We start from the raw sequence: 13,809 nt of genomic DNA, 5'->3' as shown, positions 1-13,809 counted from the left end.
AATCAGTGTTATATCTGTACCTATGTTAAGTGAAATATGTGCATGAATGTCACATTTAGCCCATATTATAACCCCAATGTAATTCATTCTGTCAGAAACGTTCTTCTTAGGAAGTTTCAAGCCGAATTTAAGGAATATGTTATCTTTTAATGATATATTCGTGTTTGTATAAATTCTAATGTTGACATTTAATTGTGTGTGATAATTAGTTTCAATCAAATGTTTCCCGCATAATGATTGCACATTTGCATAGTAATATTTTATATCGTCGGTACATAGTGTGTTATTTGTGTACCACGATTGCATAACATTGGTGCATGGATATTTAAGAAAATGGCTAAAATTACATTTTGAGCCCCTTTTGGGTCAAAAAATTACATAATAGTCGAATTGTATGCACACATTTGAACAAACACGAAATTTAGCATATAAAACGTAATTGTATACAACGTTTGTGCTAAGATTGGATGACATAGGTAAATGTGTGGGAATATAATAGTCCAACTTTTTGCCAAAAATTTCACGAAAATTATGGGGTTCCTTCAAAAGAAAGAGAGCTACAACTGTGACCTTGCCATCATACATATTTGTGATTTAATTAAGAAATGCTCTGAGAAAATCAATAATAATATTCGCATTGGACCGTACACGTAGACTACATTCCTTGAACGTACTTTGTTACCCGTGTGTCGTCTGCAATCAAACTATTTTGGAACCACATATGTATTCAAGGTCATAGAAACACATAAGCATCGATTCTACTAAATTGTAGAATAGTTCCACCAGTTGTCTTCACGCATCTCAACTATAAATCAGCTAACAGTAGTAGTGGTTCAGTGGAGAAACGAATCGTGTGCGTTGCCAAGGCAAGGTTGGGAAAATTAATTAGAAACGGCGAATGTTTCAAACTCGCTGTGGTTAATAAATGAAATTATCGGTAAATATGGTGAAGATTCAGACTGATCCTATTTCAAATATGCTCACGTTGCGTGCAAGGAACAATCATACTCTCCGGTCAAGAGTGTATTATGGTAACATATTATATCACTCATACTGCATGTAATGGATTCGTGTAATAAATACCAGGCCAAGATCAAGTTTAAATTATAACTATCACTGATTAATATTGCCAATTGACTCGTTGGTTCTCAAAATTGTCTAAAGTCGAGTAAAGGTCGTGTGAAGGCCATCTCACTGATTTGTCGTAAAGGTAGGAGCCTTCTAATAAATGCAAATGTGCTCATTTTGCAATACATAGTACTCCCGGGCATTATATTGACTAAAAAAATGTTGGAAATCACAGTCTAATTTTCGAGAAAATAATGGTTATATTTTAGTAACCATTTTGTCAGTATTATAACTCAAAATCTGAGTTTCTAAAAAGTGTTTTCTAACATCGTGTTCTGTCGAACTGTTCTAAAAGATAACCTCGAGGTCAAGACAGGGTCAACTATGAAAAAATAACTGTTGCTTACTTGTTGAGGTCAAATTTGAAACTGTGCTTAAATACTTAATTATTATTGACTAATTGGTTGAGATGGACATGGATATTTCCGCCAGGTCAATTTTAATTTAGATTTAGTTCTGAACTGAATTTCTCCTATTCGGTCAGGTGGGTGAAATCGCTCTCCATAATGCCAGTGTCTGAAGGTCATTTCAATACCAATCACTACATTAGTGACCGTAATACTACACGTAAGATTGGTTGTGATGTTTCCACTTTTTTCAATATTTTCAGGAGACCAAATTCAATCCATAATTCTTGAGATAGTCACAGGCGCGAGAACGTGAGAACGTGGGTGTGATAATCATTGTATTGATTTAGTATTGTAGATATAAACTGTGGATATTAGGATGTTTTTCATCTGGAAGAAGACCACTTATCAACTTTTATCAACGTCCTGTTCCTTCACTTTAACTTCCTATGTCGTCGCTTCAGCTTCCTGTTTTTGTTATTCATTTTTTTTTTGGAGTGAATGAACTTCAGGTAAGATTGTACTATATCGTTATCTGTGGATGTGCCAACAACACTTCAAACTGTTTAAAGATCACTGTTGTTTGTGAGCTGCTTGTACTTTGGGTCGCTAATGTGGCGCCTGTCATCTTTGATTTCGTCTGTGGTGAGCATATAAGTTCGCTGCTTCTACATTAAATGTCGGACACGCACGATCACTATGTAGCAATAACCATATTAAAATCAGCATCTGCGTTATGCGAGTCAGCCTTATATATGGGAATACACAATGTAGAAATACTAGTAACCGAATGGTTGAAACCACCATTAGATGTTTCAGTCTCAGTAAATAAATCAAATGTTTACAGGCATGCGAACATTGACATAACAACACGCAACACGAGATTCGAACTGCGCACACGGAGTAGTGACGCTCGGCTGCAGGCGAGCGCGCTAACCACTAACCATACTATTGGCAACTGCTTCTAAGCAGACATGACCTGCAGTAAACACGCCCCCACAGTGACTAATTGGATCTTGAAAAACACAGATAAGGTATAGTTTTTACTCTACACAAAACAAGCCTAGTATTTATTGCTCAGAGCGAAGCACTCAGTTTATGCATTTTAGTACTAACCATTCTTCCTTCAATTCTTAAGGTCGAATTTGATTTGGTTGAATCATAAAATTGTCATTAAATTCACTAAACATATATTGTTGTATTTCGATTTTAAAAATACCCTGGTTGAATCAAACTTCCTGTACAATGTGACCGTCGAGGGCGATGTGACGCAGTTATGAAGGGTGTAGGTGGATAAATTGAGTTGCCATGGTTTCTCTGTGATTACATTGAACCTACACTGTTGTGAATGAATCGATAATATCTGTCAACTAGTTTTTTGATATCATTGTTTGTATCGATTTATGGTATGTTTTTTCATTAAATGCAACAAAATGCCCAAATTAATGATAATCCGACTTTCAATAAAATTATTTGTGATTCGATGTTACGGCCGTCTGTTTACCGTACCAGAAAAGTCTGGGCAATCTTATCGTTGCTTACTTTATTGATATATTTCACTGTCAGATATGTTTCACTGCCAGAGGTGTCAGTATTACACAGAACCACGTGATTGTGTCAGCAAGACAGCCATGAGGCTGTGTGTGTGTGCAGTGCCATCAACGGTCATGTAACTAATGCAGAAAATCCAAATGTAACTCCGAAATATATAATATGCATGAAATATCCTTAAAACGTCATGAAGTGTTGTAAAACGTTTTGCGCAAAAAAAAATATTGAGATTTGATTTATAGTGTGTCCTAACTTGAAGCAATCAAGAAGCTACACTTTCAAATTTTGCCTGGAAATTATAGAAAAAAACGTTGATTTTTTTCATGTTAATTATTAATAGGCAATGAACAACACTATATGCTTATAAATCCGATATCTGCAACAGTTGAAGAGATGAGTTTTCTGATTCACAGAATATCTGTCGTTTCAGTCTTATGCCTCATGAACAGATTCACCGGTAGAGGGCGCGATTAATAGGAACGGTTTATTCCTCAGCTCCTGAGAGCGAGGTTATTTGTAGATATGTTGGCGATCACCACTGTGTCTGCTGAAGTACTATGGGAGATTGCATGATTGGAGTGAAAAGTCTTTTGATCAGTAAAATAATTTTTAAAAAGTGAAACTAAAGTGACTGTGAAATAAAGGTTGGTTTTAAATATTAAATATCATGAAATTCGGATGTAATAATGAAAGGAAATTGAACTGGTATGAAAGGGCAGTAAATTTAGCCAGAATGCAAGGTCAGATTCCGGGGTCAAAATACGTCACAATACATCAATCAAGGCGGTTGCAAAGTGTCAACAACTTGGATACGGTAAAAGACTTCGTTTGCAGTTTGGTGAATGGCCGGGGAGGAAAAATCATGCAAATTCTGTGCTTCAGTAACAGTATTTGCTACTTTTTTTGTGCAATGGAAATTAATACAAAAAATGCTGCCAAAAGACATGTCCTTCTATTAAAAAAAACATCCTTGGGAAGTTTATCATGAGAAATTTAGAAGACGAAAATCCCTTGGGACAGTCATTGTGAAACAATAGACCAGGGTATCAAGGTTATTTTGATTATTTGAAGATGGGAACTGCTGCTTTATGGAAGAGCAAAGTTCAATGTCATTGGCACAGTAATGACGTTTTTAGAGGGGTGACTCGCTAGAAGTATTCGCCGTGACTCCGGAATTTTCATTCGGGTTTATACAACACTTACTTGTTACTATCAAGAAGGTTTAATGTCTTGTTTGTATTTGCACAATGTGAATGAGGGGTTTATTGTAAAAAAAAATACAGATGCTTGTATGCCTATTGAAACTATACAAAATTCGACCAATGCACATCTGTTTCATGTGTTAAAAGAACATTGCGATGTTCTCATGGAATTGTTAAATCTTGGTATCATTCCCAACTGTCACCAAACTGTACGTTTTGACGACTCGTATGCACTTCTGGGACTTGTAATAATTTTCTGGAAACTGTACAGCAAATCACATATTTCCTTATTAATTGTTCATAGTTTTTCTAAATTTCAGTGTTTATTGTTCATAATTATTTACAGTAATAACATATTTTTCCGATTGTGTGCATGACAGCTTTGCCCACACACAATAAGACAGGATGATATGTACGGATATGTGTGAGTATGTTTCATGGATTAATAGGTCACTCCTTTGCTTCAATTCCAACTACATCTCTGGAATATCACTTGCTGTTTATCATCCATATTTTGATATCCCACAATATGTCTATTGCGTATCTGCAAATTCTAACTACTATTTCGCAAAATTTGACCAACCTTGTTTCTACCAGTCATTTAAGTCAACACCCATATTGTCTTCACAGTGAAGGGTAATGCAGATATATTGTAAATTACACAGAGGTAACACTACAATACATTTCCCTTTACATTACCCTGTATTACATAACAATCTTTGAGCTGAGGCAGTTATGATTCTACAACCATCACCAGTTCTCTTGTTAGTCATATAATCTACTAATAAATGTCACGCCGTCGACTCTCATTCGCTGTAATAATAAACCGCAGCAATTTGGTTAATTTAATATGAGATTTTCCGCTTACTGCGAGATCTCGCATATTTACTTTTAGAAATTCTAATGTACAATGTATTTACGTAACATTGGAAGGTCTTAGGCATAGAAAAAAAAACTACAGATCCCGGACAGTCATATCAGGATCGTCAATTCCTGTGGTTATATTATCCAGCATTCAACAAACATTATAGTCATGTGTTGTGATACACATGTGGTATTTATATTTATACGTCCATCTATGCCCGCAAGATATTATTGTTATCATAAAATTATCACTTATTTGTGAATTCCAAACAAAATCAATATAATTTTACCTTGATTTAACAGCTAATGATAATCAAAGTGACCCTTTTCAAAAATCGAATGGCGTCTTCTAATTTCTATTTTCCAAACTCCAATGTCTATTCGACTATTCTAGTTCAATTCAAGTCCGTACCTGTTATACTTATTGTATGGAAATAAGCCAGTGTTATAAGGAATTTTACTTATAGTTTTGTGCTGTTGTTTCACTGACATTGAGCCTCGTCGGTACATTTTACTACAGTTAAAACGTCCTATCACTGTTTCATCGCGTCTAACTCGTTTGGAGGGCACGTCTATTGACGCTCGGGATGATCCCATTCTATGTGATTATTGTGGGCATACTTCGCTGCAGTTGAATATCTGGTAATACACTCTGATTGTGAATGATAATGGTACTTTTCAATAGATTTTTAGCTCGGAATTCATATTAAATGATGTAGTCACGGTGCCTGGTTGAAACCAGCCGTTACATGCACGATCCAACTATATAATAACACAGTAAAGTACACACAATCGTCTTTAACCCCAAAGCATTCAACGTTATCCGGTCTGGCTTATTTATTATGTAAGTCTGCATATTTCTGAACAATCCAAAATTTGTTTCACAGACCAACGTCGGCAGGGGTGGGGTTTACTCCGGTAGTTGAAGTATACGGGTATACGTTTCTTCATTGTTCCCCGTTTTCACGGTCGAGCCAATCTTTTTGACCCCCCAATTTTAAGATTTTCGGTCATTTCAGCAAAATTTGGGTCATTTAGGTGCCCTCAACTTCGTTCTTTTTATGGGTCAAGTTTTCAACGGCTGGGAGCACTCCCACCTAAAATCAAGGTGAGTCCCCCCCCCCCCTCTCCGCGGATCAACGACATAAACGACATATATTTTTTTTTCGAAAAGGTTATTTTATGTATATATATGTTTTGCTTTCAAATTTAAATATCTCTTGCAGCGCCTACGATATATTGAAAATACGTTATGAATATGAATATCCGAGACAAACAATTGCTATTTTTTTGTTTCCAGTAAAAGCAAGTTAAAAGGACATTGCATCTATTTTTGATTGCACAATTCCGAATACATCCAGTCATAGTGAATAATATGTAAGGTATGGAATACACAATTAAAAGTTCATCCGATTTGGTGAACAATCGAGGCGATAGTTGGTTCAAATTAAAGGGAGTTGGGTGCTTCGCTGTTTGAACTAATTTTTTACTGCTGGTGCATTTAATCAGACTTTTCTTCATTTATATTCTAGTTGTTCATAATATCAATTTGGTATCGTTAAATTGAATCCCGGGCAATAATCCCCTCCCCCGATCATTAAATTAACCAAAACCCCGCCAGTATAGTAGCATTTGGGGTACACCAAATTTGGGGGTACTCCAAATTATAGTTACAGGCCGTCATCGAGAATTATCGTCCTCAAGTAGCTGTCATTGGACTAAAGCTGAGTCAACTATCAATCATTTGCGGGGAAGATAATTCTTGATATAGACCAAAGCTATGGCTAATACCATTTTTATTGTTTCGAAAGATAACAAAAAGAGTTTTAGGTGAAACATTCCTAGTAGTAATCACAATTAACTTCCTGCGGAGAAAGTTTCATTCTACTTACTATCGTCTGCAACAATCTAAAGGCCATGAAACACGGATCAACTTTTGTTCAAAACAAATTGCAACATGTTGATTAAAATAGAGACAAGCTCTATTCCTCGCCACAAGTTGCATGTTGTAAATAGCACTCTGTCAACATGCATGCCACAATTGTTGTCAACAAAAGTTGCAGCTTGTTTATCCGTGCCTTAAGTGTCCCGGATGTTATGACATCAGAGGCCAGTTACACGCAAATGACGTTAGAGGCAAGAAATATGCTGGGAGAGACCAATATCAATGTTTCTCGGACGATCACGTGGCCGTTATTGACCAATAACATTGATTGTCTCATACCTGAGTGGTAATAATTACTGTTATTCCAATCTACTTACCAAATATTCCGAAACCCATGACTAATACCAAATTGGCAGCGGGAGTGATGATCACAGTGTATACGTAGCTTCTGTTTTCGATACCGTACTAGTCATGTCTGTGTATAAACAGAAGGTGGCTAAAAATTAAATAAATTCATAATTCAAATAACTAGTTATACATTTTCTAAAAACAAATCTTTTTGATTCAGGGAACCCAATTATCACCAATATGGGTTGGTAAAATTTGTGTGAAATTAGTTGACAAACATAAACCAAAACACTTTTTCGTTATTCTACAAAAGCTCATATAATGTTTTCTTTTTTTTAATTTAATAACTAATGTAAAAAAGAACGATTTTTCTATGTGCTGGTCGATGTATCTAGTCTGCTATCCAATATCCCTAATTTATTCACATTATTTTGAACTGCAATTATTCAGGTATTCATGGTAACGTACCTCACCGATTGAACAAATTCACTAAATGATTAAAATATGTAAATATGGTTCAACATAAAATATTACACTAACCTTTTCTAATCTCGACAACGCTGCTAGCTGTGCCAGAATTAAAACTGTGCAGTGCTAGCGGTGACTATGTTGCTTGTACACTAGTAAGTGTAACATATGGTAGAATTGAATCAAACAATGAATGAGAATAAACGTCGTGACATTATATTTTGTTTATTCATCTCATTGCAAATGCTGCGTTTTAATATCCTCTCTCAGATATATGTAAGGTATCTATTTGGTGATTATATCATAGTTCCCATGGCAACAGCATGTTTCGGATCATGAATATGATATCTTGGATGGATATCTCTACAATTATAAATGTCATGTATTCTGGTAAGGTGGGGGAATGAGTAGGTAAATAAAAATATTGCATACCCAAAGGAATGTTTATTGTTTGTTTGTTTTTTTGTTCTTGGTTGTCCAAATGTCGTTTCATTTTCTTTATACCTACAATGTTACCCAACTTAAGGGCCTAACCATGGAAGCAAGGGAAGCGGCCACGGGAAAAATGAATTGTAAGCATTGCAAATTAAAGGTTATACAATAGTTTCTATTCTATTGCTGTCTATGTGGAAAAAAACATTTCTTTTTAAACCAAATTGCAAAATGATGGTTTCTGCATGATTTCTGCAGCGAATTTGGATTGTTATGAATAAGTCAACCTTAGTCCTCGCTCCAATCATCAATCCGAGTTTACTTAAAATCATGTTTACTCATATTAAACATAGTTTAACTCTGGTGACCTTGCCCTTTGTGATATAATATAATTCCCTTTATCATAATATATCCCTTGTTTCAATATGAATATGCATTGTTATAATTAATTTTGAATACAAACAAGTTTTGGGGGTTGAAACAACAGTGGGAATGCAGTTTACCGAATAGCCTTGATAGATGTAAATATCTTACAAAAACATTGGTGCCTGATTTGTTTAATTATTGTTATAGGGACACAATTTAATTCCATCTTTATTCAAAGTAATTCAGATTTTTATTATAAAAACAAATGCCGCATCTCAGAAAAAAAGTGCTGCATTTAGACGTGAATAGATTCATAAATCATGCAAGATACCAGAAAATCTTAGCTGGCTATTGCCCAAGTATTTTGTACAGGTGATTAACTGAGACAAATATGAACTGCCTTATTATATTCATTGTATGACTACTGTATTAATTGAAAAGTAAAAAAAAACGACCTCTATAATGTTGCAAGCTCTGCATTGTAATGCAAATCAACTTAAATAGTTAGTTGGTGTCCAGTGAGAGAGAAATCAACAGTACCTTTGCCTCCTGAGAATCTACATCTTCAAACATTGCAATCTTTGTTTTTTTAAAGTGCGTTTTTAAATTATTATTATAAAAGCTATATTATTCTGTTCTAATAGCTGAAACAAATTCCAGTGAATTTTCATTTGTCGAATGAACTGTTTGTCAAATACAGAATACCTATTTTTGAGTACAATTTTCTTTTCAAAATGTGGATGCAACGCTTTGCTTTTCAAGCTTTTTTTATGTATTATTTTTGATTTGATAACTTTAGACTAAACAGATTTTCTATTAGCTTCAGATCTTGTTTGGCACTCAATTCATATTGATAATCTGACATTTTATTGTAGGTTTGCAAATGTGTATCAGACTGTGCAAAAACTCTCTCCACGAGTTGGTTGAAACCCTGTCTAGTATTCCCATGGGATTTGGGAGATACATTACAAGATAAATGATTTGCTTCATTGAACACAGACAACAATGCACATTTCCACTGAGATCAGTGACCTTTGAATGTGTATCACCAGTGATCAGTCAAGTAGAAACAGTTAAAATATTTTATCAACTTTTCTCAATTTTTTCATGATATTTTCATACAGGACATCTGTTGTTCATACCTAGGGGAGACTTTGTACTGATGAATAAGGTGACCAAAGTTTGATAAAGTTTGGAATAGAATTAGTAAAGTTATTGTGCACACAATAACATTATTAACGACGACGACGACAATGCCGGACAGAAATTTTCCCCTTAATATACCTTTCCCTTCCATCTTTGATGTTACGGGCAAGGTAAAAAAAAATGTATTGATGTATAAGGATTCTCTGTGAAGTAATAGATAGTTCAGTACAGAATTTGTGAATTCGAAAACACTTTAGCATTCAACACAACAAGAATAACCGAATACAGGACGAAAGCCTTGCGTTTTATTTTGTAAAGAGCGGTACAATTGAAACAATCTACATACAACTGTTACAATTAATTACGTCATTCAAGCAATAATTACTGTGACAAAAACCTTGTATCTGGGTATGTAATTGGCATAAATGTGTAGTGCATTGTGGGTACATGAATGTATATTATTTGTGTTAACAGGCACGTGACAGTTTCTGACAGAACACATTCTGACGAAACCATGAAACTTTAATAAAACAATATTCGGTGAACGTAAACAAAAAACTGAAATTTAGTCAGAAATATGGCCAGTATATAAAAAAATTAAAACAAATACATTTGCCAAAATATGACTGAAAATCTACATAAAGCATTTACGGCTCATCCATTTTATTAAAAAAGTCTTTTGAATAGACGTAATAATCTTAAAATAAAAAATAAAAACATGAGTACAGGTAGGATTATCCTCGATGTAAACAATGAGTATACTATCTACAATAATATGAATTCTATTCACCTAGAACGCTCTAAATTTCAGATCACGCACCTATGGACTGACGTAGCAGTCACAAATGAATGTTATTATCCTCGGGGGCGGAGCTACGTCACAGACGTTCAACGTTGCTAAGACGCGCGCCACTGTACCACGTATTTCTATAGGCTTTGTGCGCGCTGCTGTGGAACGCCGGTGGAGCCGGTGAAAACTCGAGAAAACAACACAAACTCAACTTTGAAGTAATCCTGAACAACCAAATTTATATATGTTACACACGTAGGACTAATCTTGTTACACTGTTCAGGGGAGTCTCAACAAACATCCCAAAGTACCGTTTTCTGCGAGTTTTTAGTCTTTGTTTTCACCGCGAGGGTTGCCAGGCGGTAGAAATTGCCCGGATGTCCGCCCCCCGAGATCTATTCAATAAGTTGCGCCCTCTAACGATGAAACGCTTCTCTTGCGTCAAAATGACGTGACGGGAGTAAGCGTTGTCGTTTAAAAAGACAATTTTGATTAGTTGTGAAGTCGTTTGTCGTTTATAATCTCAAAAACTCTAACAAACATGTTTTTATGGACAGACTTCTGGAGATGAAATATCGCCGCCGTGAAAGCCATCTATTGCACCACGTCATGGAAGCGCTTCGTCGCTAGAGTGAAAGTGGGTTGATCGTTTCACATATCATTGTCAACAACACTATTCAAATTCAGTAAATTCGAAAAATTACATATTAAATTTAATAAAGATAAAACTTGAATTGTGTTGAATATTTATATAGATTGGCCCTTCAGGTCCTGGAAATGACGGTTTCAGTTTCACGTCTTAGCAGTTGCTAAAAGGGTGCATCTTGGTCGCTTCTACCGATATCGACAAGTAACAACTGAATTACGATTAAATTATGATATATACACATATGTAGTAAATTGTATATTTCAAAGTGCTGGATTTCACACACAGGCTACAGCATTTAGACGCAATAGTACAAGTCTTAAATTTTCTAGAGAAACCTGCACTATTTAACCAACACAAACATCTATGGAATATGCGCTATTATATTCGGTATGTCTCTCAAAGAATCTGGTTTCGAAAACAACCTTTTCGAAAATCTGAATTTCGCGGTGAAAAAGTGAAGAATGTTATATTTCTGAAACGGAGACCCCGTGTCTTGCGTGACCGGAAATAATTGCTGGGTAACCACGTGACGACGCACAGACTACACCATTTTACACTACACTGCTACCGATTAAATGTGACCAACTGGAAGTATTTTTAAGATACATCACATATAGAATGCTGCACGCGGTTAGTTTATATTTTAAAAAACGCGTATGGGTGGTGTATATTTAATTTATATCCCAGTAGTAAGCAATTATTCTATGACTGAATGCATTTGCACGCTTGATGAGAAGACGGGCGTTCAAAACAGACTGATTGGCAAATATATGCGCATGCGCGTGCCTAGTCTAGTCAATGAAAAACACTAAACTGACGATGAGAGGAAAAGTGTATGTATGTGCACATTTTTTCATCTAACGGAAGCACGGTCTGTCTGAAAAAAAAAACAATTATTTTAAAATGTCTTTGTTAAATTGTTTTGCTCAAAGGTTTAAAATGAACAATAAAAATTATAATATTTGTTTCATTTTCATAATATCTTTTAAATCACTAGGTGTTTTTTTAACCAACAGCGTTGATTCGACGCGTCAATGGTGTCTCTTAATCCTTAAAAGATGTTTGTATTTGGTAACTAAAAAAACTTGAATAAATCACATCGTATTTACGTCATTGCCCCAACTCTATGTGAACTAAACTTCTGATGTTTAAAGAAACACAAGAACGCTAAAAGGCACTAAAATCATAGTCTCCTCTCTTGGCGTGTCTTCTTTTCAAGGGTTGAGTTGAAAGACTTGGAATTACCCTCTAGTAGGCCAACGAAGGAAAATGAATAGAACTGCATATTTTGATTGGAAAAAACAAATGCTTGGCTAGTAAATGCTTAAAATGTCCAACGCTAAGGGCGTTAAATTTAACAACTACCGACCCAGACGACCACATTGCCATGCGTGATGTTATTGATTTGACACCTTTCTTCCCGGGTGTTGCCATCGAGTATGAATACACTTTGCGCCGCGGGCGATAGAAGATATGGACCGAATGAACCGCTTCCTTGAATAACACGATTGTTTGCATTCCACCTCCACTCAGTTAGGTCCATAGCTTGCCCAACCCCTGTTATCATTTCTACCTTTCCGTCTTTCAAGTCAACGAAGAGCACATCCGTTTTATCCTGAGAGCTAGCAAAGATGTCGTAAGTATGGCTGCCTTTAGCAGGGTAGAACGCTATGTCGCTCACGTGAAGATTGGTATGAACATCAAAAGAGGGCGCTATACAACCACATTCTGATACAGTTTGAACCGTTACTGATCCGGAATCATTGTCAACGCTGATGACATACCGACCATCAGGAGATACGTATGGTTTGCCTTTAATGGCGTCCATGACGGTAATGACATCATCGGTGAGGTAATCTAAGATTAACTGTTTGGCAGTGACGCTGTCTCTTCCTTCGCAGCGTACAATGACGTATCCACCGATGGGGGTGAAAGCCAGGTCACTGGGATAACAATCATATTCTGATAGATCGATCGCTTTTATTGAAGCCATTATTTCCATGTCGATTTTGTGTAATCCAAGCTCGTCTTTGTGCACGACATAAATATATCGATATTCGTCCTGCATTGACAGTGCCGATGGTGGAATAAATATTCCTTGGACGAGGTCAAAGTGGTTGCCGATTGGTTGAGTATGGACAGTGTCGTGTGCAATGTGTTCGCTCGCCTTCCTGATGATTTCTATGGTTCGTTGCCCATCATCTTTGTCAAGCGTGCCCCAGCATAGAACCCAAATTTCATCCAGATATTTAACGTATTGCAGTTCGACTGGCACGTTGTCGGTGGGAACCACCTGTGAGAATATATCAAAAGTAATTTTAAATACTATCCTTGAAAAAGAGGGACCATTATAATGAAAGGCACATGTTATTTAATTATACTTAATTATTGGATAATTATTGAGATAGGTATCACTAATCACGTGACATTTCCATGTTAATGACAGCGTTCCTACCAGATGAAGTTTTCAAAAATAGCGTGTTCGTGTTATTTTTGGTATTGCATGTTAACCTATGCCTCGCAACATAATCTGCATTGATATTTTTTTAATTATGTATGGGTATATTACTTGTTTTTCGTTGTTCTCCCATATGTAATCTGAAATATAACATGAACGATTAAGAAATAGAGAA

General features: G+C 35.8%; 1 protein-coding gene across 2 annotated transcripts in view; it reads right to left on the bottom strand.

Moving 5' to 3' along the window:
- Positions 1–10,020: 10,020 nt before the first annotated feature.
- Fstl5 (follistatin-like 5) overlaps positions 10,021–13,809 on the bottom strand; it is a 35,338-nt gene continuing 31,549 nt past the window's right edge. The window contains 1 exon segment of one of the 2 annotated variants that reach the window (NM_001168071.1): positions 10,021–13,469. In NM_001168071.1, the coding sequence (NP_001161543.1) occupies positions 12,531–13,469 (939 nt within the window). In that variant the 3' untranslated portion in view covers positions 10,021–12,530. 2 annotated transcript variants of the gene reach the window in all.

This window comes from Saccoglossus kowalevskii, chromosome 19 (assembly GCF_978046115.1).
Source record: "Saccoglossus kowalevskii chromosome 19, keSacKowa6.1, whole genome shotgun sequence".
NCBI classification, from domain to species: Eukaryota; Metazoa; Hemichordata; class Enteropneusta; family Harrimaniidae; genus Saccoglossus; species Saccoglossus kowalevskii.
This window is presented reverse-complemented; position numbering and strand designations above follow the sequence as displayed.